Source organism: Moschus berezovskii, chromosome 10 (assembly GCF_049115385.1).
Source record: "Moschus berezovskii isolate FMDL1 chromosome 10, NW_MosBer_1.0, whole genome shotgun sequence".
NCBI lineage: Eukaryota > Metazoa > Chordata > Mammalia > Artiodactyla > Moschidae > Moschus > Moschus berezovskii.
The window spans coordinates 77,940,331-77,967,575 of NC_142469.1; the positions used below are offsets into that span (position 1 = coordinate 77,940,331).

At 40.0% G+C, this 27,245-nt stretch overlaps 1 protein-coding gene and 1 non-coding gene across 10 annotated transcripts in view; both read right to left on the bottom strand.

Annotated features, from left to right (window-relative positions):
* Positions 1-25,782, bottom strand: part of LOC129560941 (pantetheinase) — a 34,812-nt gene extending 9,030 nt beyond the window's left edge. Inside the window, exons 1-9 of one of the 9 annotated variants that reach the window (XM_088840761.1) lie at positions 25,617-25,782; positions 24,793-24,867; positions 22,719-22,875; positions 21,334-21,464; positions 14,854-15,046; positions 13,038-13,329; positions 12,259-12,620; positions 6,974-7,144; positions 5,628-5,762 (exon numbers count right to left, since the gene is read on the bottom strand). In XM_088840761.1, coding sequence (XP_088696887.1) covers positions 5,628-5,762; positions 6,974-7,144; positions 12,259-12,620; positions 13,038-13,329; positions 14,854-15,046; positions 21,334-21,464; positions 22,719-22,772 — 1,338 coding nt within the window. In that variant the 5' untranslated portion in view covers positions 22,773-22,875; positions 24,793-24,867; positions 25,617-25,782. The other 8 variants (XM_088840763.1, XM_055433226.2, XM_055433224.2 and 5 more) reach the window with 8 other exon arrangements.
* On the bottom strand, positions 15,811-15,916 carry LOC129561374 (U6 spliceosomal RNA). Its single transcript, XR_016038508.1, has one exon. It is a non-coding gene; the product is annotated as a U6 spliceosomal RNA (small nuclear RNA).
* Positions 25,783-27,245: the final 1,463 nt, after the last annotated feature.

A 27,245-nucleotide genomic window follows, 5' to 3' on the forward strand; every position in this document is an offset into this window, starting at 1 on the left:
TTCATTGGAAGGACTGATGCTGAAGCTGAAACTCTAATACTTTGGCCACCTGATGCAAAGAACTGACTCATTGGAAAACACCCTGATGCTGGGAAAGATTGAAGGCAGGAGGAGAAGGGGATAACAGAGAATAAGATGGTTGGATGGCCTCACCGACTTGATGGACATGAGTTAGAGAAAGTTCCAGGAGTTGGTTTTGGACAGAGAAGCCTGGCATACTGCCATCCATGCGATTTCAAAGAGTCCGACAAGACTGAGTGACTGAACTGAACTGAACTAGCAGCTCTGGTGGCTCACGGCAGACATTAATCATTTATTACGTGATGTCTATATGCTAAAGTTGAAGAAGAATGTAAGACACACATTTTTGAAGACTTTACATTCAGTGATAGATATTACTAGTGTTAGCCAATATTTTATCAATCTCTTCCCTTTCCTGGGCATGCAGGGGAATTACACTGCCTATTTATTTCAATTTGGCATGGCCATATGACTTTCTCTGGCCAATAAAATATGAGTGGAAATGGCAGGTATCATTCTGAGTGAAAGCATTTATAAGGCATTGTACAATTTTTTCATGTTCTTTTCTTATGCTGTGGAAATTATGGGAGCACAGTTAATACGGAAATGATCCAAGGTGAAAAGAGCCCAGAGTTCTGATCTATGACATAAAGGCTAGCTTCCCTAGAATAGACTCTGAATGAACAAGACACAAACTTTTGCTTTAATGAGCCAGAATATTTTTATATTATTTATTACTGTACCATTCCCTAGTCTTTCCTGACTAAAATACATTCTAAAGAGAGAGAAAGTATAGCACCATGAAAGAGTAAACCCCTCCCTCAGTATCCAAGGGGGATTGATTTCAAGACCTCCAGTGGATACTAAACTTCTCAAATGTCCAAGCCCCTTCCACAAAATGGTATAGGATTTGACTATAACCTATGCACATCCTCTAGTGCACTTTAAATCATCTGTAAATTGCTTTTAATACCTAATACAATGTAAGTGGGTTTCCCAGGTGGTGCTAGTGGTAAAGAACACTTCTGCCAATGCGGGAGATGCAGGAGGCTCAGGTTCAATCCCTGGATAGGGAAGATTCCCTGGAGAAAGGAATGACAACCCACTCCAGTATTCTTGCTTAAAGAAGCTCAAGGACTTAGGTGGTTCTAATACCTTAGAAACCTATGTGAGCAAATCAGAACCTAAGCCTGTAAATGCCTCAAAAGTTAAGAAATCAAAATCTAAGTACAACCAATTACAAACAGCCCACTCAGTTCAGTTCAGTTCAGTCGCTCAGTTGTGTCTGACTCTTTGTGACCCCATGAATCGCAGCACGCCAGGCCTCCCTGTCCATCACCAACTCCCGGAGTTCACCCAAACTCATGTGCCCACTAGACTTTCCCAAATAAGCCAGTTACTTAAGCTATTGCCAATCAAATAATTTCTTGCTTTGGCTCTCAATCTTTCCTATAAAAGTCTTGCCCCTAACACCCATCAGAGGACTGTCCTAACCACTTTTGGTTTGGTGCTGCCCTATTCAAACTCATTTTTGCTCAAATTAACTCTTAGAATGTTTAACATGCCTCCATTTCTCTTTTAACAGTTCATGCTTGAAAACATTCATTATTATTGTCGTTGTTGTTCAGTCCTCAGCAATAATAAAATACAGTTGAAATATTTAAAAAATAAACACAGCTCTTGTTGGGTCTACTACACATGGGTGTCCCAAAGCAATGGACAGCTAAAGAGCTGTTAAGGGCTAGAATACAGTGACTATCCTTTGAGAGTGTGAGGGGTGGGATATCCCCTGGCTCTGGAAAATAAGGGTGAGGGGCCATGCATTCCTGCTGGGACATTTTTATTTTGCATTTATTTTTTCCCTTTTCGCAACTTTGAATTTTTTGGGAGACCAGAGATCAAGACAGCATGGGAATATCCTTATCACAGTGAGCAGACCACAGGTATTTTGAACCCTCTCCAAGGACTGACTACTCTTGGAATCTAGAAGTTCTGTTTTATTTATGTTTTTATCTCTTTTAATTTTTATACAGATATATTCCTAGATCTAAGGAACTTTTTCCCTTCAGTATCCTCTCCACCAACTTGAAAGTGAATACTTTTAGTAAAGGAAGAAAGAAAATACTATGGCAACATTTTGACAGTTTGGGGGAATTTTTTATGAAAAAAAAAAAAAGAATGAATTGAGATGGAGAAAATGTCCCTACCTTAAGTCCACACTAATCACTCTCTCCCAACTCCGCTGGCTTCATTGTCTCTATTAAATAAGCCATTGAAGCAGCTCTCCCATCATCACAAAGATGCATTTAGTAAAGAATAAAGAAAAAGACAAAGATTTGGATGAAGAATGTGACAGTCCATTGGTTCCTCCAGTCAGTGTTCGACGGCAGTTAGAATGTGTCTTCATGATCATAGCCTTCACATTCCAGAGCTATAGCTAGCTGCTTAACTGGCCCAGATCCTGGTCCTGGCATCTGGGTTCTATTCACCCAGCAGCCTGTCTCAAACCTGCATGAAGAATCCCATCAGTCCAGGTCAACGGTTGTCAGCACACCGCCAGACATGGAGTCCCATTGACCCTAATACCATTCATGTCCCCTCGGGGTATGAACCAGATCAAGGAACCCTTGCTTTCTAAAGCATCCATGCCCAGGAAATGTTTGGCTGTAGGAAGTCTAAGTTTTCTAAGGTTGAGCCAAAACCACAGTCCATAGTTAGGAAAGCTCACGAAGTCTTTAACCCTGGCCATTGAAATTTACCAAGTTCTGAACTACGACTAGAAAGAGCAGGACAGCAGACAAGTGCTCCTGCCACGCCTGGAGGCTGAAGGAACATGAGACTGTAGAGCAGGAGAACTCAGACCTCCAAGTGCAAGCAGGCTCATTTTCCTGTAGGACAGCATTTTTGATTGTTGGCTTTTGAAGAGATGCGTAGTGTTTCCTGTTTGAGATCACCATACCCAAACAAACCTTTCTCCCATAAGCACTTTTCTAGAAGTACAAACAACACTGACTCACATTTTAATCTGCACCTGTGTCCAACTAGGTGCCCCTTCATAAGTGCTAGGGCCTCTGTGTATAGTCATTGGGGTATATCTGTGTGTGTGCGTGCAAATGTATGAATGAACACGGGTCTTTTGCATTATCATCCATTTTAAGAGCCTTCCAAAATCACTGCGGATGCTGATTGCAGCCATGAAATTAAAAGACTCTTACTCCTTGGAAGGAAAGTTATGACCAACCTTGATAATATATTAAAAAGCAGAGACATTACTTTGCCAACAAAGGTCCGTCTAGTCAAGGCTATGGTTTTTCCCATGGTCATGTATGGATGTGAGAGTTGGACTGTGAAGAAAGCTGATCGCCGAAGAATTGATGCTTTTGAACTGTGGTGTTGGAGAAGACTCTTGAGAATCCCTTGGACTGCAAGGAGATCCAACCAGTCCATTCTAAAGGAGATCAGTCCTGGGTGTTCATTGGAAGGACTGATGCTAAAGCTGAAACTGTAGTACTTTGGCCACCTCATGCGACGAGTTGACTCACTGGAAAAGACTCTGATGCTGGGAAAGGTTGGGGGCGGGAGGAGAAGGGGACGACCAAGAATGAGATGGCTAGATGGCATCACCGACTCTGTGGACATGAGTTTGTGTGAACTCCGGGAGTTGGTGATGGACAGGGAGGCCTGGCGTGCTGTGATTCATGGGGTCGCGGAGAGTCGGACACGACTGAGCGACTGAACTGAACTGAACTGATTTTTAGTTTTTAAGGAAAGTGCCATATTTTATTAAATTATGGAGAATCCTCATGGTTTTCCTCCACTGCATTTTTCTTTCCTCCTTCCCATTCAGCTTTGTTTCATGTTAGACCTTATTTACTTTTCGATTCTTCTGTCTTTGGATTGAGCTGTTGGTATCAAATGAGCATCACAAATACTTTAAGCAGAAGAAATAAAAATTACAGTTAAAAAGCACAGCAAAACTATCATTAAAAAATCTTTATGCATTAAAGAAATCCAGAGTGAAAATAACCAGAGCTGGGTATGAATGTAGTAAGTGCCATTTTTTAAGAGTAAATTCACTGCTGCAATATTTAATTTTTTAAAAAATCATTTTAAGACAATGCAGCAAATTTGTCACAGGAGAACATATCAGACAGTATATTAATATGAGCAGTTCTTAAATGATCTCCAGGAAAATTTAAAACCTAGAAACTAGAAACAACATTGTAAAGCAATTATACTTTCATTAAAATTGTTTAATTAAAAAATAAAATAAAAATATTAATGTCAGTGAATACCAAATGCAACAAAAGACTATGATGTGGTATCTTAGAATGATTGAATATTAATCATGTTTATAAAATTATATTCACTTGTTTGGGATATTAGCCTATAGGCATATTTGGTCATAAGTTAATCAAGGTAATCTTTTTGTGATGTTAATATAACAGAAAGCAAATGAAAATATTTTATTTTTCTTTGGGTGGAAGAATAAGGAAGAGACTCAAGGATAATTTGCCCTTACTGATTTTCAATACTAAGATGCATTGTTCTTTAATACTTTAGAGCAGGAGATGGCAATGTTTCTCTGTAAAGGCAGTAAATATTTTCAGCTTCTTTGGCCACGTAGTCTATACAGTCTCCATTACAACTACTCAGTTCCACAATGCAACATGAAAAACACCATTAACAGTACTGAACAAATGAACATGGCTTTCTTCAATAACACTTTAGGTATGGAGACTGAAATTTGAATTTCAAATGATTTTCATGTGTCACAAAATATTAGTCTTCTTTTAATTTTCTTTTTCAAATCTTCATAAACCTAAAGACCTTTCTTAGCCCACAGGCCATTAGGAAGCCAGATTTGATAAACGTCTACTTTATAGTCACCCTATTAATTTGCTTGCAGGTTGACAAGACAGACAAAGTTCTAAATAGGCAGTCAATCACCACTGAAAAGCACATAAAAAATCTTCAGGCTCTTGAGTAGATTTCTAGATGTAAGCTCAGCTGCTCTCTGGGATACATTAGCGCTAGCTATCAAGCCACACCCAACTGGCTTTTGAGTTTATTGACTTTCTAATCAAAATATACAGAGTGGCTGAACCATTAGAAAATATATGCACTTTAAACAATCAGGGATGATAGGAGTTTAGCAATGAATACATCACAATTGGTTTTCCTGTGGCAGTCCCATATCATTGTAGAAGTTAACATATATACAATACTTACCATGAGCTGGGAAGTTGTCTAAGCACTTTAACTGTAGTAACTTATTTAATTCTCACTAAAAAATTAAAAAAAATACCTAACAGATGGGTATAACTGTTGTTCTTTTTCAAAATTTTGTCATTTTATCTACTTTATATAGTCTGGTGTGTGTTTGTGTGTTTCTAAACAAGAGAAAAAAATGTATTAGCAATTCATTGATATGAATGGTCATGAGTCAAATGATTATGAATGATATGAATGATCATGATTATCAAAATCCCAGATGCATTCTTCTTTTCATATTCGTTATTTTTTAAATTATCCAAAAAATAGAAAGTTTAAATATTCTACCAATCTAATGAGTACACAATAGGTATTATAACCATGAACATTACCCTTAGCGCTTGTGTTGTGAGGTCTGATAAAGCATTTGGTGCACTATCCTTCTCATATAACCTTCCAAAGAGAGTCACTGTCAAAACAGGTCCAGATGTTGGCTTCAGGCTGAACAAGCGTCCGTCACTTGAAACCTAATTAAAATGCAGGGAAGCTGACTGAGAATAACTTTCAGTTGTACAACCTCACAACACACTTAAAATTCAGTACAACTGGATGAAGAAACAATGAAAATAATGGCCATATTCTACTCCATCTGAAATACTTGAAAAGGTACAGAGAAAAATTGGAGTTATAGAATTGGCACTTACTGAAATGTCTGTATTCTACATCTTATAATTTACTCATCTGAGAAGGCACCCCATGAGTTAATAAACACAAAACAATGGATTTGAGAATATATGAGAGAACTCTTGTTCTCTCAGGCAAGAAAGATTCCTCCAAAGGATCAGGAGGGCTTGACTAAGCAGGGGTTGAGCTGAGCTTCTATCATCCCTCATATTCACTCATACAGCCTCCCTATCTGCCCACTGTTCTCAGCTCCCCATGGTAACCGTTTAGACCAAGAAAGGAGAGTAAGAGTGGCACTTGCAGGTAAAGTCAGTGGGAGAACGTGGCTGAATAGAACACTTGTGCAGGAAGAAATTATTTCTGGCATATTCTTTTTAAAAGGGTTGCTTCTTGCCAGTTCAGCCACTATCCAATTCTGCTTCAGCTTTTCTTTCTTCCCTTTTCTGGATGGTCACCCAGGGCCTTCAACCACACCACGAAAACAATTCTTTTCAACTGTCCTAGGCCATCCCTCCCCTAAAAAAGGATGCTTCCTCTGGTAGGACTGGTCCTGCAACTCTTCTCTAGTCTTCTTTCTACTTGACAGAACCTTAAACCATCCAGCCCACTCTCTGAAGTCCCCACAGTAAGATATGTTTCTTTACACTAGTTATTCTCTAAAATAAGGGTCCCCAACCTCAAGGATCTAATGCCTGATGATCTGAGGTGGAAATGATGTAATAATAATAGAAATAAAGTGCACAGTGCCATGTGCTTTTTTGTTGTTGTTCAGTAGCATCCCCAAACCACTCCCCCTACTACCCCAATGGTCCATGGAAAAGTTGTCTTCCATGAAACCAATCCCTGGTACCAAAATGTTTGGGGACTGCTGCTCTAAAGGATTTTTAGAGAAGAGATTCCACGTGCTGCATGTCCTTGATGAGCCCTAAGTCCAATTTTACTCTCTCCAAATGAAGATTTTTATGATATTTGCAAGCACTTGGGCAGGTTTTCTACTCAAAAGACGCTTCTTCTTACGTAAAATGATTTATCAATATTAAGCAAAGATTTGTACCTGAAATTCTCCAGGTGCAAGCTGAATTTCACTCAGCAACACCTCAGGGAAGACATACTGGGTTCCGAACGTGCCACTGAGGGAGAACATTTCAAACCTGGTGGAAGCAGTCTCAACTGAGTCACCACAAGTGTGTAAGTCTGTTGTTTTACACTTCAGCAGAGTACAAATCTAGGAACAAAATAAGAGAACGGTAAGTTTAAAAACAGTTAAGTCTTAGGAAAGCCAATTGAAACACTCTCTTGATCTAGAAAAAAAATGTCTATGTCCTTTTGTTTATAATGTTTGTTATAATATTGCTTCCTCATTAGACTAATCTGCTTCATTTCTGAATACTATTGCAATTAGCAAAAAAAACAAAAAGGGCTTCACGTCCTAGTGCTTTCTGTGTACATGGCAAGTCCCTTCAGTTGTGTCCGACGCTTTGTGACCCTGTGAACCATAAGCCCACCAGGCTCCTCTGCCCATGGGATTTTCCAGGCAAGAATACTGGAGTGGATTGCTGTGCCCTCCTCCAGGGAATCTTCCTAACCCAGGGATCAAACCTACATCTCTTACGTTTATTTCTGCAATTCACTGTAAAAAGATTAAACCACGTAAAGAAATAATAGGTCCTTGGTCTATAGCCATGAACAATTATACCTTATTGTTTTCAAGTTAGTCATGCTTTTAGTAATCAAGAGTGTTCAATTTTTTAAAAAAGTTTACACACTAGTTTAATGTCTATCTTATCACCTATTTCTAACAATGAAGGAACTTTAAAGTTGTAGAGGACCCTAGAGTTGATCTAGAGACAATTCATGAACTGGAAGAGTCACATACCCTACACCTGAGCAAGGGCTGAAAGCACTTTTGTTATCCTACTTAGTTACACTATACTACACTATATTACAAAGCTATCTGCGTGTAAATCTAAGTGTATGAATCATCTCGCCATGTGGATGCAAAACCCCCAAAAGGAAACCTTTTTCACTTATCTCCATCTGTACTGCATCTTCAAAATTTTACTCCAAGCTACCTTCATTTATGGCCTGACTAAAGCAATGGCCCTTAACTGGTCTTCCTCCTTCCATATTTGAAGTTGGAGAGCAAGTGTTTTCGAGCAAGTGTGTCAAGATGGGATACAAATAACTTTGACATAAAGGTACAGTGAATACATGCTTCTATCTTGTTCCCTTGCAACCCTACTAAAACAAACATTATTATTATTATGGAAGATCTGGACCCACAAGATTAGGCGAACAGGAAGAAGACAGACTATAGCAAAAGTTTAGAAATGGTAAATGAGGAAACAACCCACATGCCTATCAATAGACTATTGGATAAAAAGATGTGGTACATAAATACAAAACAATATTTGGAAGGTTTGTTGCTAAGTTGTGTACAACTCTTCTGCAATCCCATGGACTGTAGCCTGTCAGTCTCTTTTGTCCATGGGATTTCCCAGGTAAGAATACTGGAGTGAGTTGCCATACCCTTCTCCAGGGGATCTTCCCAACCCAGGTATCCAAACGGAGTCTCCTGAATTAGCATGGGGAAAGCCTAGAATCGACCTGTCTATACTGCAGAATAGGCTTCCTGGTGGCTCAGATGGTAAAGAGTCTGACTGCAATGCAGTTGGATCCCAGGGTCAGGAAGATGCCTTGGAGAAGGGAATAGTTACCCACTCCAGTATTCTTGCCTGGATAATTCCATGGACAGAGGAGCCTGGTGGGCTACAACCCGTGAGATCACAAAGAGTTGGACATGACTGAGTGACTTTCATTTTTGCTTTCACACTGCAGAATACTCAGAAGATTCCATCCCCGGGAGCACTAGGTACCTTAGTAACTGAGAGCATGTTGGGGTGCTTAGTGAAAGGAAAACCGGTAGGAAGTTGTTAAGGGTGTCTCAATGCTGAGTCTCCAGACATGGATGGGCAACTACCTTTCCCCAGTTCCAGTAAGATGGAACCTTTATTAAGAGGGTAAAAAAAACAATGTTTAGATGGAGACTCTGAAAGACTTAGTAAGGGGATTTTTTGAATGAGTCATGCTGAATAGTGATACCATGCCCTTCTACCCTACATTTCCCCAACTTGACTCTCTTGTTGTTCAGTCACCCAGTCATTTCCAACTCTTCGTGACCCCATGGGCTGCAGCATGCCAGATCTCTCTGTCCCTCCCCATCTTCTGAAGTTTGCCCAAGTTCAGGTCCATTGCCTTGGTGATGCCATCTAGCCATCTCATCCTCTGCCCCCTTCTTCTCCTTCTGCCCTCAATCTTTCCCAGCTTCAGGGACTTTTACAATGAGTCAGCTGCTGACTCTCTACACTCTGTTAAAAAGGCATTTTTCCCTTCAGGAATAGCGTTTCCTAATAAATTACAGGACAGAAGGCCCAGTTAAATCTGACTTTAGGTAAACTAAAAATGCCAAAACCAGTTTTTAGTATAAATATGTCCCAACTATTACCTGGGCATATTTTTTTAAAATCCGTGTTTATCTGAATTTTGAATTTACTGGGTCACCCTGTATTTTTATTTGCTAAATTAAGCAAACTTATTCAGTAAAGGAATTAGAAGAATTTTGAAATATGGGAAACTGAATCATCCCCAAAGGAAGTCTCTAAAGACACTTGCCTCAGGGATTCTTCTAGTAAAAAGCCCAGCTAGACTGTCCCCCCATGAAGCTTAAAGTTGGCAAGTATCAACCACATGCTCAGAGTTTTCAAACAGTTTCAGTTAAAAATTAAAAAAGGTCATCATACACATGAAGAAACTTTCTAAATTTAGAATTTTAAATTTAAAAACCTGTCTGGCACCAGTGGCTTAGCTGAAAGATCACTGTCCAGCAATAATAACAGAGAGCGTCTTGGTTTTACTTGGAGCACTAAGCAACCTCCCAACACTAAGAGACCTATCGCTGATCCCTTTAAGTGGAGTCAAAACTCTGGGGCAGGCAGAGGGGCAGATAAGACTGAGAGGGAAGGAGGGAAAAGAAAGGAAGAATCGAAAGAATGCTATCTTGTTTTATAATCATTTCTTTAAACTTAAAAATAGATCACAAATAATAAAAAATAATATATCACAATTTTTTAATTTTAAAAAGCAATATGGCAATAAAATACCATACATAAGTAACCGTGCATATAGTGCAATATATGTCAATATGCCATGTAATATATGATAATATTCATGTGGCAATAGACACTCTTCTACAACATAATTTTTTAAACTAATTTCCAATCATTGGACTTTTTCTACCTGTGTTTTGATAGCATTTTTCCCCTTTCTTCTAGCACCTGAGCTCTGAGAAGGAATAGTGATTCCTCCCACATTTTCATTCTTTCCTTTTCTGTAGTTCTTTCTCTTAGGCCTATAAAGATAATCAAGTTTCTTTCATCTATTGGAAAAACAGAAACAGCATTATCATGAGTCTCTGTCTAGCTCCTACCTTGTTTCCTTTCTTCCTGAATCAGATATGCTGTTTGAAGAAGAAATCTTCACTCATTCTTTCAATATCCCCACTTACCTCTCGCTTTTCAACCCACTGTAATCTGTCTTTCACTCTATCACTCTGAGCCCAGGAGATTCCAACAAAATTATATATTATTCATGCAATAGTGGCAAACCTATTGCACAAATACACTTCAGTTTCCTCCTTCTGAGAATCTCTACTTACCTTACCTTTCATAAGAGTTCCTTTAAATGCTCCTTTATTTCTCAATCATAATTGCAGGTTCCTATTCTTCTGTGTATTTCCTGCCCAAACACAGGAGCTTCAAAAGATTCCGCTTTTAGCTCACTATTCTTTATCATTAGTCAGTTTTTGCAGTTTACTCTTTCTTGTGGGTTTATCACAACTTTTTTCCTGCTGATTCTCAAAACTGTATTTCTAAATCTAATATCTCCCTTAAGTGTCATATTACATTCAATAGCCTATTGTATACAACTGAATGTCCCCGAAATAATGAAAAGCCCATGCATCCAAAGCTGAATTTACCATCTCTCCCACTACCATCCAATTTGCTCCTCCTCTTGAATCCTGATCCATCAAAGCATCCCATTCATCCAGCCACTCTTGCCAGAAACCTGGTACATTCTAGACCCTTCATTCTGTTTTCCTGTTCCATCTCAAATCAGCTACTAAGATTAGTTTTCTAAATATTTCTTGACTCCATATCCTGATTTTATTCATATGAACATAATCTTCGTTGAAGCCTTAGTAGGACTATTTTAATAATACAGCTAGTCATTTTGCCCTACGTTTCATGATCCACAGTGCAACCAAAACGCTGTACTCATAAACAATTGTGACAGCACCATTCCTTTGCCGAACACCTTCTGGCAGAAACCATCACTGATAGAACAAAGTCCACATCTTAGGAATGACAGGTCAGGTCCTGCAGGGTGTGATCCTGGCTCTGTGCTCATCTTCCATCCATCCTTGCTTCTTATGCTAACACTTTAGTGACTCAACTGTTTGCTCATTTCTGTATACCCTGCTTTTTGACACATCCACCCCCTTACTCAGGCTTTTCACCCTATCTTGAATTTCCTCCCACTCTTTTTTTACCTAGATAAAATAGCATAAACTCAAGCATCATGTCTTCAGATTTCCTGGATCTCCAAATTAGACTAAATGTAGCTCTTCAGTATTCTTACAGAAAAATGTGCCTTCTTCGTTCAACCAACCTATACTGAAACTATGGTCATCTGTCTTTCTCTGCTACTAAATTCCTTAAGAGGAGGGTCCATACTTACTCATCTTCATCTCATTAGTGCTGAATAGATATCTGGTATGTGTTTGGCATTCAAGAAATGTTTGCCAAAATGAGCAAGCATTGGACTGACATCAAAGATCAAAAGTTTTAGCAAATAAAATTTAGGATACCCAACTAAAGGGAAATTTCAAGTAAACAGCCAATTATTTTAGCATACACATAAACACCAAAGTAGGACATACTCATAATAAAAGTAATCCATTGTTTTTTTGAAATTCATATTTAACTGGGTGTCCTGTGTTTTATCCAGCAATTCCCCTGCCACCAAAACAATCATTCAGTTTAGTTCAGTGGCACAGTCGTGTCCGACTCTGCGACCCCATGAATCACAGCACGCCAGGCCTGCCTGTCCATCATCAACTCCCAGAGTTCACTCAAACTCACGTCCATCGAGTTGGTGATGCCATCCAGCCATCTCATTCTCTGTTGTCCCCTTCTCCTCCCACCCCCAATCCCTCCCAGCATCAGAGTATTTTCCAGTGAGTCAACTCATCACATGAGGTGGCCAAAGTATTGGAGTTACCTGTAAATAATAGCTCCCTTCGACAGTATGTAGTCCATCAAATGCCCCCAGGGCATAAACTTCATCTGCTCTTTTCTCAGACATCTTATAACTTAGATGACAGCAGAGATCTCTCTGACAAACTGTGTAATTTCCTCCAATTCCTTTGAGCTCCAAGAAGGTGAATTCATCAAAAAAGATGGTGCCTGTAAATTCCTGGTTTCCCATTGAGTGGACTTCTACACCACTGGCATAGGAAGTCCAATTCACCACTGGTGTGGGGTGTGGGTGGGAGTCCAGCTGTGCGAGGAGGATTTTTCCCTCCTCTGTCTTCATATCATAATGAAATGCTCGCGGAGAATCAGGTGCATAGATGCCACTCCCTGGAAAAGACATTTAAAACAGTAAAACAAAAACGAGTTGCATAGGTGTTATATTCTAAACTCATATGAACGTTTTACTTCTTCTGAGCTGTATCTTTCATTAATTTCAGTAAAATATGCTGATAAAGTCAGACAGATGAGGTGAAATCCAGTAAAGTATGACACTAAGAAGCCAAAAAGAGAATTTCATGTAAGAAGTGGTGAATTTTGAAAAAAAGAAAAAGAGTGTATATTCAAGTTGAATAAAACTAAACCAGTTTATGAAACAATTTGGGTTGAGATTGATTGTACAGCATGTCACCAGCTAGATATGCAGACATTAGCAATTGGAGGAATTTCGTTAAGGAGTACATGTTAGCTAGAAAAAATATTTTTTTCCTTTTTGATTACATCAAAATCTTAAAGACTACACATTACCTGTCATTTTCTTCAAGGGGTAATGTAGATTGGCTGCTAGGAAGTTGACTCTCATGCCCATAGCCCAAGCTGAGTGAAATTCAATAGCTGACAAATGTGGCAAAACATTCATCCAAGCTGTTGGGAAGAGTATGGTATCCACATGGGAATCTCTCACCAGAGTCACGGCAGGATCGTGGAAGAGAATATCAAAGCACGTGAAAATGCCAAACTTTCCAAAGGTGGTGTTGAAAGTCACGACCTCGGGTTCCTTGGGTGCATTGAATTGATCTTCACTCAAGAAAAGGTTTTGCTGCAATAAACAGAAGATGATGGGGGGAAATCTCTTTAAAGAAGTTGGCCCAGATGTCACGGCACCTAAAAATGTTCAAGCTCACATTTATTAAACTGTGCCAACCTCATCTACGACCACTGTCTCTATAGGGAAAGAACATTAGAGAATTAGAGATGACTATGCTGAGATCAATCCTGGTTATTCATTGGAGGGACTGATGCTGAGGCTGAAACTCCAATACTTTGGCCACCTCATGCGACGAGTTGACTCACTGGAAAAGACTCTGATGCTGGGAGGGATTGGGGGTGGGAGGAGACGGGGACGACAGAGAATGAGATGGCTGGATGGCATCACCGACTCGATGGACATGAGTTTGAGTGAACTCCGGGAGTTGGTGATGGACAGGGAGGCCTGGCATGCTGTGATTCACGGGGTCGCAAAGAGTGGGACACGACTGAGCAACTGAACTGAACTGATGCTGATAGGGCTTCCCTTGTGGCTCAGTTGGTAAAGAATCTGCCTGCAATGCGGGAGACCTGGGTTCGATCCCTGGGTTGGGAAGATCCCCTGGAGAAGGAAAGGCTACCCACTCCAGTATTCTGGCCTGGAGAATTCCATGGACACGAATCGCAAAGAGTTGGACACGACTGAGCGACTTTCACTTCACTATGCTGATAGGAACCTTTGTCTCAGGTTACACATATGATAGATATGTATAAGGAAATCCTTATCTATTAACACCTTCTTGAATATTGTTATACAAGACATAAAAGAGAAATGATAGTTTCTATTTGCCAAAAGCACTTAACAATTTTCTACAGACAAAGAACATTGTTTGCTCCTTTTCTCTTTGAACACAAGACTGTCTGGTAAATTTTTCATTCTAGCTTTACCCTTTGCCAGGTCATGTCATTAAAAGTACAAAAGGGAGGGCTTCTCTGCTGGTTCAATCCCTGATCCAGGAAGATTCCACATGCTGCAGGGCAACCAAGTCCATGCACCACAGCTACGGAGTCAGTGCTCTAAAGCCCGTGCTCTGCAACAGAAGCCACTGTGATGAGAAACCTTCACACTGCAACAAGGAGTAAACTCCACTCACCATACCTAGAAAAAACCCACATGCAGCAACGAAGACCCAGTGCAGTCAAAAATAAATAAATAAATGTTTTTTAAAAAAGGAAAATGACCATCCATCATTAAAAAATAAAAAAGGACAAAGTCCAAAAGGCAACATTTTATTCCGAGGCAGGTCACACCTACTGACTCCCACACACTTCTAATGACACATTTACATTTGGAAAAGATTTCTTAACCTTAACTGTAATGACACTTCTAATGACACACTTCTAATGACTGTATTCTTAAATGTACAGGAAATATCCTTTTTCTAGGACCTTACCACAAATAATTATTATTTTCTATGTTTTGTTTATACTCTGTTTTTAAAATGAGCTTATTATCAGCAATAATGCTTGTTTCCCTTCTTGTTCACTTTATTTTGTTAAGTATTCAGTAACTGAATTATTTGCAAATAAATTCTACCTTATGGTAGCGTGCCACCAGTTTTCCCTTAGAATCAAACACCACATCAGTATTGTATTGGTAACGACCGTCAGGGGGACACTGAGGGTCACTGGCGTTGCATGACTTCTTGTCCCCGATATTTGCCACAATGTAGATGGAGTTGTCCTTGGCCAGACAGCTGAGTCTTTGTTGCACTGGCGTGTGGCCAAATCTGTTATATATTCATTGGAAGAGGAAAAAAACATAAAGCTTAGTTTTTAATAAAATTCAGAATGATAGTTTCTTGACTGTATATGTAGACACAAAAGTAAATTCTAAATAGCTAGATAGAAGGGAAAGATTAAAACAAGAAACTTCAGAGGAAGTACATGTTTGTGGCAATTTGGTTGTAGAAAATTATTCTATGATGAGCTTCTGGGCTATGCATTTTTTTCATAGCATTTATCATCATCTATAATTAATGTATTTATTTATATGCTCATCTTAGGCTTCCCTGGTCATACAGCTGGTAAATAATCCACCTGCAATGCAGAGGAGCTGGGTTTGATCCCTGGGTTGGGAGGATCCCCTGGAGAAGTGAATGGCTACCCACTCCAGTGTTCTTGCCAGGAGAATTCTATGGACAGAGAAGCCTGGCGGACAGTCCATAGTGTTGCAAAGGGTCGGACACGACTGAGTGACTGTAACTTCATAATGTATATCACATCTTATAGCTATTATGGGACAAAGACCCATTTATCTTGTTTGCTGAACCCATGCCTGAAAGAAAAATGGCATTAAAAAGTATTCTGAATGAAAGAACAACATCTTGGAAGTAAGATGATTATGGAAAGAAGGCACTGGGAATCCTATCTTTATACCTAATTTTAGGACTTCATCCGTTTCTTCCAAGTTGTCCAGTTTGTTGCATATAATTGTCCTTATGATCCCTTGTATTTCTGTGGTATCGGTTATAAAGTCCTCCCTTTCATTTCCAAAAATATGGAATGCTTCAGGGATATTCATGCCATCCTTGGATGGGTGGCAATGCTAGTCCTCTCTGTCTTGTTCCAGTTTTAGCATATGTGCTGCACAAGAGGAATTCCTGTTTAATGGGTATAGAGTTTGAGTTTCGCTTGATGAAAAGAGTTCTGGAGAAGGAAGACATGATGGCTGCCCAACAACATGTATGTACTTAATACCATTGACTACATTTAAGGATGGCTAAGATGGTAAGTTTTATGTAATGTGTATTTTACCTCACTTTTTTTTAAGTGGGAAAAAAGCCTTGGCAGTAGAAAAGGGAAATCTTGTTCAGGAAACTAACCACTCTCTCTGGAGCAATAGCATCTTTAGGGGAAAAAAGGGAATTTTAGCGATGCATTTTGGGTCATAGGAGAAGAGCTCTGCACAAGAGGTTAAGAAATCTTTTCCAAATAGTACCTCTTTGTAATAAACAAAGAGGTACTATTAAATGTTTTCAGAACAGAAGTCACATGATATGAGTTTTCTTCAAGATTAATAGGGCATCGGAACATAGAATGTACTAGAATATCAGAGTATAAATGTGGGGAATCATTAGGAAGCTGTTATCATAATTCAGTTTAGAAGCAATAAGGGTTGGACTAGAGCAGTGCCAGACTATACGGAAAAACAGAAATACTGAAATGTTTGTTAATGCTTGATTTCTTTATTGCTTATCATGTTACCAGTAGTTGTCCCAGTAAAGCAATTAAAACACAGTTTTGAATAGTTAGACCTCAGATTATATAACATATAGCCATATTTATTCTTTATTGGCATAACACTGAAATAATAAGTGGCTAATAGAAGGTAATAGAAGAATATCTGAGAAAGCTGTGATAACTGTTGGAAGAATGAAAATTTGGTGCCATCTGCTGGCAATATAATCAAAACCATAGCAATGACCCACAAAACATACTCTTGAAAAAACCAAGGATAGGAAACATCTTTTAAAAATTATTATTTTAATGCATCTATATAAAATGACCATTTAATAATATTTCCCTTCACTTGCTTAAATTAATATCTGAAATGCACAGATATAAATATGAGACATTAAACCTTTTGAAACATATTTATCTCAAATCTTTTCAAATACTCTAAGTGGTAGAAGGCACATGAAATAGAAGCCTACTGTTCTGGATTTATAAAACAGCCCTGATTGCATATTTTCATCTTGTCCATATGAATTTTGAAAGGGTAGCATATATTCTAATTTATTTCCATCTAAACTAATTGTTCAGACTCCTTGATATACCCAAAAGGCTCCAAAATTCTTTATTAGACCACAACTTGTGATTTGGAGTTTAAAAATGCATTTTGCTTATGTTAGCTTGAATCTGCTTCTCACTTAATCCATAATATTTTCCGAGCCCTTAACATACCCATTTGAATGCAGAGTTCCAAAGAATAGCAAGGAGGGACAAGAAAGACTTCCTCAGTGATCAATGCAAAGAAATAGAGGAAAACAATAGAATGGGAAAGACTAGAGATCTCTTCAAGAAAATTAGAGATACCAAGGGAACATTTCATGCAAAGATGGGCTCAATAAAGGACAGAAATGGTAGGGACCTAACAGAAGCAGAAGACATTAAGAAGAGGTGGCAAGGATACACAGAAGAACTGTACAAAAAAGATCTTCACGACCCAGATAATCATGATGGTGTGATCACTCACCTAGAGCCAGACATCCTGGAATGTGAAGTCAAGTGGACTTTAGGAAGCATCACTACAAACAAAGCTAGTGGAGGTGATGGAATTCGTTGAGCTATTTCAAATCCTGGAAGACAATGCTGTGAAAGTGCTGCATTCAGTATGCCAGCAAATTTGGAAAACTCAGCAGTGACCACAGGAATGGAAAAGGTCAGTTTTCATTCCAATCCCAAAGAAAGGGAATGCCAAAGAATGCTCAAACTACCGCACAAATGCACTCATCTCACACGCTAGTAAAGTCATGCTCAAAATTTTCCATGCCAGGCTTCAGCAATACATGAACCGTGAACTTCTAAATGTCCAAGCTGGTTTTAGAAAAGGCAGAGGAGCAACAGCTCAAATTGACAACAACCGCTGGATCATCGAAAAAGCAAGAGAGCTCCAGAAAAACATCTATTTCTGCTTTATTGACTATGCCAAAGCCTTTGACTGTATGGATCACAATAAACTGTGGAAAATTCTGAAAGAGATGGAAATACCAGACCACCTGACCTGCCACTTGCGAAGCCTGTATGCAGGTCAGGAAGCAATAATCAGAACTGGACATGGAACAACAGACTGGTTCCAAATAGGAAAAGGAGTATGTCAAGGCTGTATATTGTCACCCTGCTTATTTAACTTCTATGCAGAGTACATCATGAGAAATGCTGGGCTGGAAGAAGCACAAGCTAGAATCAATATTGCTGGGAGAAATATCAATAACCTCAGATATGCAGATCACACCACCCTTATGGCAGAAAGTGAAGAAGAACTAAAGAGCCTCTTGATGAAAGTGAAAGAGGAGAGTGAAGAAGTTGGCTTAAAGCTCAATATTCAGAAAACTAAGATAATGGCATCCAGTCCCATCACTTCATGGGAAATAGATGGGGAAACAATGTCAGACTTTATTTTGGGGGGCTTCAAAATCACTGCGGATGCTGATTGCAGCCATGAAATTAAGATGCTTACTCCTTGGAAGCAAAGTTATGACCAACCTAGACAGCATATTAAAAAGCAGAGACATGACTTTGCCAACAAAGGTCCGTCTAGTCAAGGCTATGGTTTTTCCCGTGGTCATGTATGGATGTGAGAGTTGGACTGTGAAGAAAGCTGATTGCCGAAGAATTGATGCTTTTGAACTGTGGTGCTGGAGAAGACTCTTGAGAGTCCCTTGGACTGCAAGGAGATCCAACCAGTCCATTCTAAAGGAGATCAATTCTGGGTGTTCATTGGAAGGACTGATGCTAAAGCTGAAACTCCAGTACTTTGGCCACCTCATGCAACGAGTTGACTTACTGGAAAAGACTCTGATGCTGGGAAGGATTGGGGGTGGGAGGAGAAGGGGATGGCAGAGAATGAGATGGCTGGATGGTATCACCGACTCGATGGACATGAGTTTGAATGAACTCTGGGAGTTGGTGATGGACAGGGAGGCCTGGCGTGCTGTGATTCATGGGGTCGCAAAGAGTCGGACACGACTGAGCGACTGAACTGAACTGAACCACTACACAAAGGCTTCCCGGGTGGCTCAGTGGCAGAGATTCTGCCTGCAATGTGGGAGCCGCAGAAGACATGCGTTTGATCCCTGGGTTGGGAAGATCCCCTGGAGGAGGGCATGGTAACCCTCTCCAGTATTCTTGCCTGGAGAATCCAAAGGACAGAGGAGTTTGGCAGACTATAGTCCATAGGGTCTCACAGAGTCGAACACGACTGAAGTGACTTAAGAAGCATGCACAGGCATGCACCACTACAGGAAACACCATGCTAGACGTGGGCATCTGGGGAAAAGGCATTCTACGCAGAGCTGTCCATATGCACAGGGTGGGAGATACAGGGTAAAGCAGGGCTGGTGCACTTCAAAATCTTCTTCAAACTTCTACCATCTCCATCCAAACACCATCATCTCTTTGTCTAGGTTACCATCATAGCTTTTAAACTATCTCCCACATTTTTACTGATCTTTCTGGAGTCTTGTCTCCATGAGGACACAGGAATGATCCTTATAAAACTGAAGTCAGAGCATGTCACTTCTCTGTTCAAAACTCCCCAATGGCTACTTTCTCACCTAAGTACCAAAGTCATTAGTATGGCCCATGAACCCTTATACTATCAGGGCCCTCCAATCTATCTGCCTTTCTGCCTCCATCTCCTATTTTTCTCCCACTTCTTCACATCATTTCAACCACACTAACTTTCTTGCTGTTCCTAATATGCCAGACATGCGCTCTGACCATGGAACCTTGGTATTTAGAATTCCCTTGGCCTGGAAGGTTCTTTTCTCAGATACCCATATGACTTCTTCCCTCACTTTCTATAAGTCTTGCTTAGATACCACCAGAAGACCTCTGGTGACAAAAAAAAAAAAAAATTAAACCTCATTCTTTCCACCATATTCACCTTTCCCGTTTTATTTTTTCCTATGATATTTCTACCCCTTACTGTAGATAGGTTTACAGGTGATAAATAACTAAACAAATATCTTTTTAAAAAAAGTTTCAATTGGCTGTTTTCACACTTGAATATAAGCTCCAAAGGACAAAGATTTTTAGTTCTTTTTGTTCACTCCACTGACCAGAACTGTGCTTGGACATAATAGGTATTCAAAAACTGTGTTAAATAAAAGCAAGGACAGAGATGTCATTGGTCGATGGAAAAAAAAGAAAGACTAACAAACTTCTTGAAATGGAACAAATGCAGCACCCTGGTTGGAATTCTCAGAAGGCCCTAGGAAATTTGGTTCTAAGGAAAGGTCATTCAGAAAGAAAGAAAGGCAATTCCTAATGGAAGTGAGAACAGAAGGCTTGTCCTTTAGAACTGAACCTTGAGCATAGGACATGGTTAAATAAGAAATAATTATGAGGCAATGAACTGAAATTAAAATAGTTTGTTAATATTAAGGTAAATAATATTGAACTTTGTCAAAAATCAAGGTGTCCCTATATGCAGACACAGTTGTTAGTTTGTGTGGTTTTGAGAGTTTTTTCAAAAACGGAATTCCTACAATTTTAGCAATGGTGCATTTGGAAATGTGAGTCAACTGACTTGATTCTCTTAATTGTATAGTTCATATGTTTTCCTTATAAGTAGTAGTGTACTTTTATCAGACTTCATATTTGTTATCCTAGATTTGATTTAAACCACTTACATGGGACTTCCCTGGTAGTCCAGTGGTTAAGACTCCGGGTTTCCAATGCAAGGGGCCCAGGTTCTATCCCTGGTCAGGGAACTTGATCCCGCATGCAGCAGCTAAGCTCCAGCACAGCCATATAAATTAAAAAAAGAAAATAACCACTGACACAATTCTGCTCCATCCACCTCCGAGGTCCTCATCTTAAGCTTTAAGATTCATATACATTAATGTCATCCAACCATCTTATTGATCAGAAAGGGAAAATTTTAATATTAAGCTGACATGTGACTCGGTTTCACTATTTTCTCACAGTGTTTTAAAAGTACAGACCTACACAGGAAAGCAGTTTTCTGCTCACTGGTAAGGAGTCAGAAGAGTAGAGTTTGGGTATGGTTCTTCCTCTAACCAAACACCCTGTGACCCTGAGTAAGTCACACTATCAACTCTCCAGATTCGTTCCCTCTGTGCAAATTTCCATTGGAATTCGATTCTGATGTCCTCTTATAGCACTGACTTCATATTCACTTTCCTAATACACATATTTGTAGGAGACGAAAAATTACAAAACTATCCTGAAACTTATATCTGATAGTGAAGCTCATACAATGATCTACAAAGTTTTCTCAGATTAAGTACATGTTCATGGTTAAATTCTCCATAATACATTTCTTTACCTGTTAGGATTATTACAAGGGATCCAGTTCTCTTGAGGGTCTGGGATATCCTCCAAGTATGGGTAGATAGATTCCCTGGTGAAGTTGAAACCGTAAATGCCATCTTCTGGGGTCACAATGATATGCGCACCCTGTTACAAATGAAGCAGAATCAATATATTTTTCAAATAAGCAAACAATCAAAGATAGGGCCTGCAAGAGGACCTGAGTGGCAGAGGAACAATATTTGCTTTCTTTTTTCATCTTATTCTTTTGTTTTCTATTTATAATTTATTTTCTTTGCCCAACCACTTTCATTTCCTAATCACACAGTTATCATTTCTATGTCACTATTTCATCCTTTCATGGCTGTTAATATTTTTCCAGGCTCCTCACAGGCTTGCCACTTGCTGTGGTTGTTAACTATAAACCTAACTCTTCCCTGAATAAACCCTCTCCCTGACCTTTGGCCAGCTATCTTGCCTGAGTATGTCAGGATACTTATCATTCACTCTTCTGCTCCAGCCTTCCCCACCTCATACCCTACAAATGCAGTCCCCATTTCTCAGAAAGGAGCTATGACATGGTTATCTGAAGGGTGCCTAGAGGTACAAGCTGAGCTCACCTGAGCAACTCTGGTGGAAGAGTCACCCTGGAAGCTGCTGTGTGTGTGGCCTTTAAGGAAGCAGTTAAACTAAAGGTGAAAAAAAAACCTCAGAATTCTTAATAACCTTTTAAATCTTTGTATGTACACGAATGTATGTTGATAAATACATGCTCTATGTATACATTCATGACTCTCATCAGACTTTATATATCCCTTGTCTTTACCTGCTCTACACATAGCTTATTTCAACCACATTCATTCAAACCACACACGCAAACTTAACCCTTCATTCAGTTCAAGAACTTACTAAGCACTAACATATGTACTTTTGTAATTAGTATGAAGTATATAATACACACTGGTAAGTAATTTGCAACTTAAGTTTGTTTTGATGTTACAAACTAACATGATAACCTACAAACTCTTAGAGCGCAAAAGTACTCCAAGAATAGCTACTGATTCCTGACCCATTTATCCTCCAACCTACCACCTGTTAACAGAAAAAAGCAACAAAATCAACAAAATAGTTGAATTCACAGCAAGTTCCTCTAAGATTTGTCCTCACTTAATAATAACCAAGTTGTGTTTTCTAAATGTTGCTCTCACTGTTAGGGAAGTATGTAATAGTGTCCTTGCCCTAAAACCTAGGAGCCGGGAGGACTTTGATTGCAAAACAAGGTCTTGGCTACCCTGAGACATATGTCATTCAAAAGTGTAATTGACCCTGACAGCGATTTTATCTACTAGGACGCCACCCTGTCTCTACATAAGAGTCAGAAGCACACTTGAGAAATGGTACCTGCTTCGATGCTGACGTCACTGCTCCCTCCAGAAGATCCAAATTTCGGTTCATTACTGCCAAGGCCTCTTCAGGAGACACTGGCACGAGGGTGGCATTAGGCAATATGACTGGGTGCTCATAAACAGCTGCAATAAAGGTATCCAGGGAGTCGGCTCTGGAGACACAGAAAAACAAAACGGCCACATAGTTCAGCAGCTGAGACATAATCATGCTGAAGTCCAGAGACTGCTGAAAAGCAGAGTAAGCCCTGTTATTTATAGAGAGAGAGAACACAGTGAACCACGTGGCTCCCAGAACTTAGTCCTTTAAAAATAAATGACAAAAGCTAGCTTGAAGAAAGCCTTGTGACTTTTACATCGCAGACATAGATGTAAACAGACCTTATGTAACAAATGACCTTCCCTTCTCACAGGGCTCTGTGAGGATCAAACAAGAAAATGCATGTACGTTTCCGTCTGCTAGGGTTGTCATAACAAAGTACCATACAGTAGGTGGTTTAAATAACAGAAATGTATTGTCTTGCGGTTCTGGGGGATAGAAGTTTCAGAGGAAGGGGTTAGCAGAATTGGCTCTTCCTGAGGGCTGTGAGGGACAGATTTGTTCATGCCTCTTTCCTTGTATTTAGCTGTCTCCTCCCTGTGTGTCTTCACCCAGTATTCTCTCTGTGGGCACGTCTGAGTCCCCCAAACTTTTACCGTTTTTACAAGGCCACCAGTCAATGGCTTGAGTGCCCATCCTACTCCAGTATGACATCATCTTAACTGATTACATCTGAAATGATCATATGTCCAAATAAACTCACAGGCTGAAGTGCAGAGGGTTAGGACTTAAACATATGAAGTCGTGGAACTCATACATCTTAGAACTTCAACACCTAATAGTTTATGTAAATAAGTTGAAGAATAAACAGCTTTTCAATTGTGAATTATTATTACTATCACCTTGTGAATATTTGAATTTCATATTTTGTTCACTTTCGTTTCCTCAAAATGGTGAAGACTCAGGACAAAGAGGAATATCCATTGTCTATATGACAAATCACCCCCCAAAAGTAATGGCTTCTAAGAGCAAGCTTGTATGATCTCACATTTTCTGTGGGTCAGGAAACCTAGGGCAGCTTGACTGGGTGCCTCTGTCCCACAATTACCAAAGCTTGACTGGGAAAAGAGTCAGTTCTAAGTTCTAGGCTCACATGGCTCCAGGCAGGCCTCAGGTCCACATTGACTATGGCCCAACATGTCCCTTGCTGTGAAGGCCCCTGGTCGCACCAAAAGGAAACTCACATGCTGGCATCCAGCTCCCCTCAAACCCAGGTAACAAGAGAACCCACCATCCAAGATAGAAGCCGCAGTCTTTAGTAATGTCATCTAGAAAGTGACAGCCCATCAATTTTGTTGTATTCTATTCATTAAAAGGACGATGCAGGGAACCCAAAGCTGGTGCTCTGTGACAAGCTAGGGGGGTGGGATCCTTACTCAGGATCAGCAGAGAATCTCAGTTTGGGATCTGCCACCATGGTGAGCAGGGCAAGAGAAAGAGAATGCTTTTATAGAGAGAAAAAGGAAGTTGAGAGGACTAGAGTAAATAAAGAGTCCCTGGTTTTTCCTTGGCTGAGTTCTTGCCACAAAGAGTCCTTGCCAGGAAAGGAGAGAGTGGTCTTCTTCCTCTATGGCTCTGCTGTTGTCACAGGGCATAAGAACTTCCCCTTCTAGTCTCCCAACTCTATTTAATAGAAGTTTCCATTTATCCATTTTTTTCTTACAAGGAGATTGTAATCATTCCATAAGAATTTATAAAGGAAGCTCTGAAAGAAAAGTTAAAACTGGAAAGAGTCACCTAGAGATTTAAAACATATATTTCTTTGATCTTATTCAAATATAAATAAGAATCTCCCATTGTGTTTCCAGTCTGATATAACTAGAACTTTGAAGTCTTCTCTCTCATTATCTCAACCAAAAAAAAAAAAAAAAACCCACAGCTGAACAACTGAAAAGCAGCAACTATTTTAGATATGTCAGAGAACTGAAGTCAGCACATATCATTACCCCCAAAATTAGAAAAACAGGCTTACCTGGAGTAGAAGTCCACTGAGGCAACCAGTCCTGGTATGATAAGTCCAGCTGTGTTTGCCAAATAACTGGACAGGCTTGCAAGATAAACACGGGGTTGGGGGGAGGGTGTGGAGGAGGTTTCAGTATTAGGAGGGTCCTCACGGTAGGCTGCAGTCCATGGGGTCGTTAAGAGTCGGACACGACTGAGCAACTTCACTTTCACTTTTAACTTTCACACATTGGAGAAGGAAATGGCAACCCACTCCAGTGTTCTTGCCAGGAGAATCCCAGGGACGGGGGAGCCTGGTGGGCTTCCGTCTATGGGGTCACACAGAGTTGGACATGACTGAAGTGACTTAGCAGCAGCAGCACATTTTTATGACTTTTACTCCAGAAGCCCAACCAGGTTCTCTGAGGGAATAATGAGGAAGTAAAACATCCTGTGCTGCTTCTTAAAGGAGGAGGAAAAATACACCTACTCTGAAATACATGCAGAGCATTCTGTTCTCTTAACCAAAGCTGTCTTCAGTGAAAACGATTTACTAGAGCCTAACCTTTCTGGGGGACACTAAAACCCCATCTCTAATCCCCTTTAACCTGCCTGTCCCAACAGAAGGAGGAAAGAAAACAGCTGAAAAACACTTGTGAAGGTCACAGCCCAGGGACACAATCCTACTACAAGATTTAAAAGGGTTATTTAATAGCCCTACTTAAGCTGATGGATAGAATTCTACTGCAAGAACAACAAAAAAGAAATAAATTTAATAGAGGGCTAGATAACTCCTCCCCTTCCCCACATTTACTACTACATCAAGCTTGCGATTCCAGCCTACCTGACACATACCGTTTGGGAGAAATCTTTACATTGTTGATTGTTGTTGTTGCAATAGAATTCCATCCATCAGCTTAAACTAGGACTGGTCGTACCAATAGCCTCTCTTATGATGCCTCAGTTAAATCTTCTGATCTCTAACATTACCTAAAAGCTTGGTTTTGCCTCTTGGTGTGTGTTAAGCCAGAAGATATAATCAACCCAAAGGGCAGAGGAAGGATTATTTTTTTTACTTGCAACAAGTAAGAACACTGAGGATATTGCAAAATGGGGGAAGTTTTATGCTAAGGGTGCATTGGTATTCATGAAGGGCCTTGAGCAAAGAAGAATTCAGCATTGACTTGGGGCCAAGGTTGGCAGACTCCAGGCTGCAGTTGGCTGAAGTTAGGAGGGTCATCACCTTTTCTTAGATTCCAGTCAGCCTGGTGGTTGAGTGAGTGAGTCCTTGGTAGGTGTTTGGATCCTACAGAACAGCTCAAGAATGTGCTTCAGATTGATCTTTACTTTCGGAATTGAACTGGGAGTCTTTACAATGATATATTGTCTCCAAGACAGTTAAGTCATATTTCTGGCCTCGATATAGCTATTTTTTTTTAAATTTTTTAAATGGAATATAATCCTTTTACAATGTTGTGTTAGTTTGTACTATACAATGAAGTAAATTGCAGTAGCCATATGCATACATATATCCCCTCCCTCTTGGACCTTCCTTCCGCGCCCGCTCCATCCAACCCCTAGGTCATCACAGAGCTCTGAACTGAGCTCCCAGTGCTTCACAGTAGCACACACAGTAGTGCCTATATGTCAATCCCAATCTCCTGGTTTGATCTCAGAGGTTCCTTTAAAAAGAATTTAATTATCTTGTTCCCTGTAAATCATTCTCTATGGAGACCTATTCTGCAAAGACAAGCATTGTGGCCAGGCTTAGATCACAAAATGGCTTAGGTCTAAACTGGCTTCTCCAGCAAAAGAGACACAGATGTATAGAACAGTCTTTGGGACTCTATGGGAAAGGGTGAGGGTGGGATGATTTGGGAGAATGGCATTGAAACACGTATGTTGTCATATGTGAAATGAATCACTAGTTCAGGGTCAATGCATGTTATAGGATGCTCGGGGCTGGCATGCGGGGATGACCCAGAGGGAGGATAAAGGGAGGAGGGAGGTGGGAGGGGGGTTCAGGAGGGTGAACTTATGTAAACCCGGGGCAAATTCATATCAATGTATGTCAAAACCAACCAATATAATATTGTAAAATAATTTGCCTCCAATAAAAAATAAATTAATTACCTAAAATAAAAAATAAAAAAATAAACTGGCTTCTCTCATGTTAAGAAAGCCATGTCTGATTCTTTTCCTCTGGGAGGCCCCCCATCCTGTCTGTCTACAGGTACACAAAGGAAGCAATGAATGTGGCAGTTTAAGGGATTAGGCTTCTTGCCCCAGCACTGCCACTAGCTTGCTGTGGGACCTTGGAGAGTTCATTTCCCTTATCAGCGATCTCCTCAGTTGATCCAGCTAATCTAGTTGATCCAGCTGATCCAGCTAATTGAAGGGAGGTCAACAAAATGCTGATGTCACAGGGCAACCTTGAGGATGAGATAAGATGAGCATCTGAGAATGCCTGCATTGAGGAGATAC